The sequence below is a fragment of the Silene latifolia genome, chromosome 7 (assembly GCF_048544455.1).
Source record: "Silene latifolia isolate original U9 population chromosome 7, ASM4854445v1, whole genome shotgun sequence".
NCBI lineage: Eukaryota > Viridiplantae > Streptophyta > Magnoliopsida > Caryophyllales > Caryophyllaceae > Silene > Silene latifolia.
The window spans coordinates 120,278,199-120,282,776 of NC_133532.1; the positions used below are offsets into that span (position 1 = coordinate 120,278,199).

Genomic DNA, 4,578 nt, shown 5'->3' on the forward strand with positions numbered 1-4,578 from the left:
CGGTTATTTTGAATTATAACGGTAACATTTGAATTATAACGGTAACATTTGAATTATAACGGTTATTTTGAATTATAACGGTAACATTTGAATTATAACGGTAACATTTGAATTATAACGGTAACATTTGAATTATAACGGTAACATTTAAATTAGTAATTGTTATGATTTTCATTAATATATTACATTACACAAGTGAACTTAATAGTTTTTTCAATGCGAACAACTACTAATCGAGATAATCACGCACTATCAGACACCTGACTTCTACGACGTGTTCTCGGAGTTTCTAACATGAACGCTTGCCAAATCTCAATGTTATGTTGGTACAAAGTCTCTAGGTGAACGACACTGGGATCTCGGAAGGTCAACCAAGAGGGATCAAGTGGCGGCATAGGGAGACTCTCAAGGGGGTCGCTAGAATGCAACCGCATCCAATGGCTATGATGTAGGACAAACCACAAAATACCACACGGTAGTCGGCCTTCAACTCGGGTCTTCAATGGCATGATAGTTTTGCAACTTCCTTCCCAAACATTCTTCCCGTCTCGCAGTTGTATGACCAATCACACATATCGTCCAGTTGAACATCGTTGCAAAAACTAGCAAATCGTCGCTACACATCCAATGGTCCTGCCCACAACCAATCTGCTGAAAAAACTCAACTCGTCGAACTGCTAAATCTAACCCTGACATACCGCTGAGTGGTGATAGAAAACCTCCATATAACTCTGCGTAGATAGAGTCGGACCTCATCTCCCTCGAACACCATTCCCGCATAACTATATAATCTGTCTCTCGGCCTCGCTGGGCGTGCGATATTACCCGGAATCCACAATGACCGTCATCTCCAACATCCACCCAACCATCGAAGTGGCCCCACAAAACCTCAGGTATACCCCACCGTTTGACCCATGTTGATATAAAGCCAATGGTAAAGTTCATTCCCAAAGGAGCACCGGGAGTTCCTGATTCGAAATCACCAATTCTTTGTTGAACCTCTGCATTTGTTGAACAGTGAGTACTTGGTGTCCCGAACTTCCTTTCTGCATGCTCAAAACCCGACCTGTTTCTAGTGGTTGAACCTCTTGGACGACCTTTCGGGTGCTCATTAATAGGGGGTGGCAAAATCTCTTGGTCCTCCGGGTGCTGGAAATCACGCAACAAGTCTATGGCCGCCCTTAGTTTAACCGGGTCACTTTGCCTCATATCATTCGCTAATTCATCCCATAAATCACCGTCATTTTTCGGCATTTGTTGAGGAATATCATACACCAATGTCTTCCAAAAGACATGAATATCCTCGAGATGGACCCTCCTACCTTTTCCGTGCAAAGATACCAAATTGCATGCACAAGGTAATCCATGAGTCGTTCGCATCACGTGTCGGCAACGATTATTCAATCCGATACCCAAACCAAGGCCTCTAGTAAGTTCTTTCTCCATTAACTCTATGGCCTTAGTAGACACGTTTCCTTGCAATAAGGAGAAAGTACGAGATGTTCTCCTAGGTTTACTCATTTCATCTTCGAGTTCTTTCTTAATCTTCGAGTGTTGACTTTCAAGCATGCCGTGGATACGGGACCACATGGAGTCAAGTGTGAGATGCTTTGACTTCAACCAAGCCTTCAATAGAGAATGTGCTGACTCAACACGGGAAGTTGCCGTGTTACCAAAATGTAAGACCTCGTTTGTATAGCATAAAACGAACTTCCCTGCGTGTGGACCCCATGCTGTCCGTACATAATCCACCATTTTTGGCCACTTACGTTGGAAACACTGCCACGCACGCTGAAACGATTCCTCGGTGGTAGAATTGATCACCTTAAACCAACCATCTTCATCATTTGAGATGACAAATTTCCTCATACTTTCAGTTTGGTATGTTGTCAAGGCTTTTGCATTGACGGCTTTGTTCACATGCCATCTACACAACAAATGCTCAGCCCGGGGAAATACTTGCTCAAGAGCGCTGATCAAACCCAATTCCCGGTCGGTGACAAATACAAAGGGGGACGCAACTCCGGTGGCATCTAAAATCGCAGCTAACTTTCTCAACAGCCACTGGTAATTCACGTCATTCTCCTTAGGAATCATCGCACATGCAATTAAGAAGGACGATCCCGTGGGTGTCACACCAACCATCTCAATGAGTGGATTCTGGTAAATGTTGGTTTTATAAGTCGAATCCATGAGGACCACATAAGGATAAGCCCGGAACAACTTAATCGCTTCAGGATGAGCCATGAAAATGTGAGTCAACTCTTTTGACTCCTCGGAAGAAATCTCGTAGAAGTGGACGTATTTCGCTGCCACCGCTAGAGCCAACATTTGCTGAGCGGTGTTTCTTTCACCCATTTCTTCTTTCTTAATTTTCCTTGTTTCATTATACAGTTGGGTGCTTGACGGTTGAGGTTTATCGGGGGATCTCAAATGAAGACCATTTTTAATATCCCTCGGTTGAACCCCGGCCAATGTTTGTTGCCTAACATATGCCTTCTCTTCCGCATCCAATCCCGCAAAGTGCCGATCCCCGTCCTTATAAACGGCTACGTTGTGGTTGTGTAGTCCACCACCCTCGGAGGTTAGAATGTTCCACACCACCGTCTCTTTATCATTTTTAGACACGAAATTTTGAACGGCACGAATACGAAACTTGCATGAACACTTCTGCGACCTCCTTGGCTTTTCAAGATCGTCCGTTTCTTTTGGTTTACCATGTCTTTTACATCGAAAATAACTTGCCAACAACCCGTTCTTTTTCCTATTTTTAGCTCCGTTATTTGCTTTAACCAAAGCAAACCCATTCTCGAATGCGATTTTCTGAGCCCAATTGAAAGCATCGTCACGCGTTTCGAAATCTTTATTAGTCTCGAACAACGGGTTGTAATCAATTGGATTCTCGCCAAAATCCTCCCACGATTCCTGTTACAAGCAATAAGGACTATAGTAAGACAATAAAAAGGATTAATAAACAACATAAGTTGCGTAAAACGAAAGAAAAACATGTAAAAACGAGTAATTCATGCCTAAAACATTGAATTCCAACGAGACTCAATAAACGATCACAAAACATTACTTTTCATCGATCAACCGCGGACGAACAACGAAAACCAACTTTAATCCGCGGCCAAACAATGAAAATCAACATTTGACCACGGCCAAACAACGAAATCCAACGTTTGACCACGGCCAAACATTGAATTCCAACGTTTGACCACGGCCAAACATTGAAATCCAACGTTGGACCATGGCCAAACGTTGAAATCCAATGTTGGACCATGGCCAAACGTTGGAAATCAATGTTTGGTCCGTGGCAAACGCTGGTTTCCAACGCTTGGACCGTGGTCCAACGCTGGTTTCCAACTTTGGCCATGGTTCATCTTTCGGGGGACATTTTTCAGATTACGCAACAAATTCTAACATTCGCTACTATTAAGTTAATACGTCAATTAATTCAACTATCGAATAGAATGAACGATGCGCAAAAAAAAATTGAAAAATTAAGCAAATGATTAAGTTGTTTACATACCGTTGAATCGAGATCCGACATATTGTTAATTGTTGTTGTTGTTGTTGTTGTTTTTTGTTTTTTATTTAGTTGAATTTGAGAGAATTTTTTTTAGAGAGATAAAGTCAAAAGGGCATTCATCGTCTTTTTTATGAAAAACGTCGTCGATATTTACTAAAACGTCGTCGATATAAATCAGCCCCCTAAACAAGTTGAAAAGTTCCTACATTGAATGTGACGGAATTTGAACGTATTAATAAATCGGCAATGGTCTCGGTTCATGATTTTGTGTTTTAAGAGTGAGTGTGAATTTGAATATGAGTTCTTACTATAACAGATCGGATATACTCGTAGATTATTTGTAACACTTGAGAAATTGTATCTGATTCAATTTTAACAATTAGATCTAATGATTGTAGTTTGTTTTGGGGGATTGTATTTGAGACCTTTTTTTTAGTGATGAGAAAGACTCCAACTTTAATAAAAGCGGTTCACAATAGTGGGAAAAATACATAATGACTTATGAAATCAATGACAAACTAATAGGAGAATTACGAGTCTATCGAAGATAGATGTACGATTTGGAATGCGATGTACTTCGATAAGTACAGTAGATTTTCTACTAAATTCCTTAGGTCATTATGACACTCTATTTATAAATAGAGATGTGTGTTTCATGGAACATCACGAACTACGAATAATACAAACGATATTTTTTCCCGAATCTCGATTCTAATATAAACACACCCAAAATATACATTTGAAAACTATCATAATACGATAGTTGGTGCAATTCTTACTTAGGCCCTCTTCTTTTAGACTGAAATTTTGAACTGAATTTAATGGAGCTGAACTGAACTGAACTGAACTTAATAGAGATGAACTGAACTGAACTAAAATGAAATAATAATAAAAGGATTATAATAATAATACCAATAATAATAATAAATATTATAATAACAATAATACCAATAATACTAATAAATATTATAAAAATATTATTCATTATCAATAATAATATATTAATATAATATAATAGTAATATAATAAGATATATAAAAAATAAA

The 4,578-nt window shown here is 39.3% G+C and overlaps 1 protein-coding gene across 1 annotated transcript; it reads right to left on the reverse strand.

Moving 5' to 3' along the window:
- Positions 1-276: 276 nt before the first annotated feature.
- On the reverse strand, positions 277-3,704 carry LOC141591317 (PKS-NRPS hybrid synthetase cheA-like). Its single transcript, XM_074411640.1, has 2 exons — positions 3,533-3,704; positions 277-2,925 (listed from the first exon to the last, which is right to left on the reverse strand). The coding sequence occupies exons 1-2, from the start codon at positions 3,551-3,553 to the stop codon at positions 487-489; spliced, it is 2,460 nt and encodes an 819-aa protein (XP_074267741.1). The 5' UTR covers positions 3,554-3,704; the 3' UTR covers positions 277-486.
- Positions 3,705-4,578: the final 874 nt, after the last annotated feature.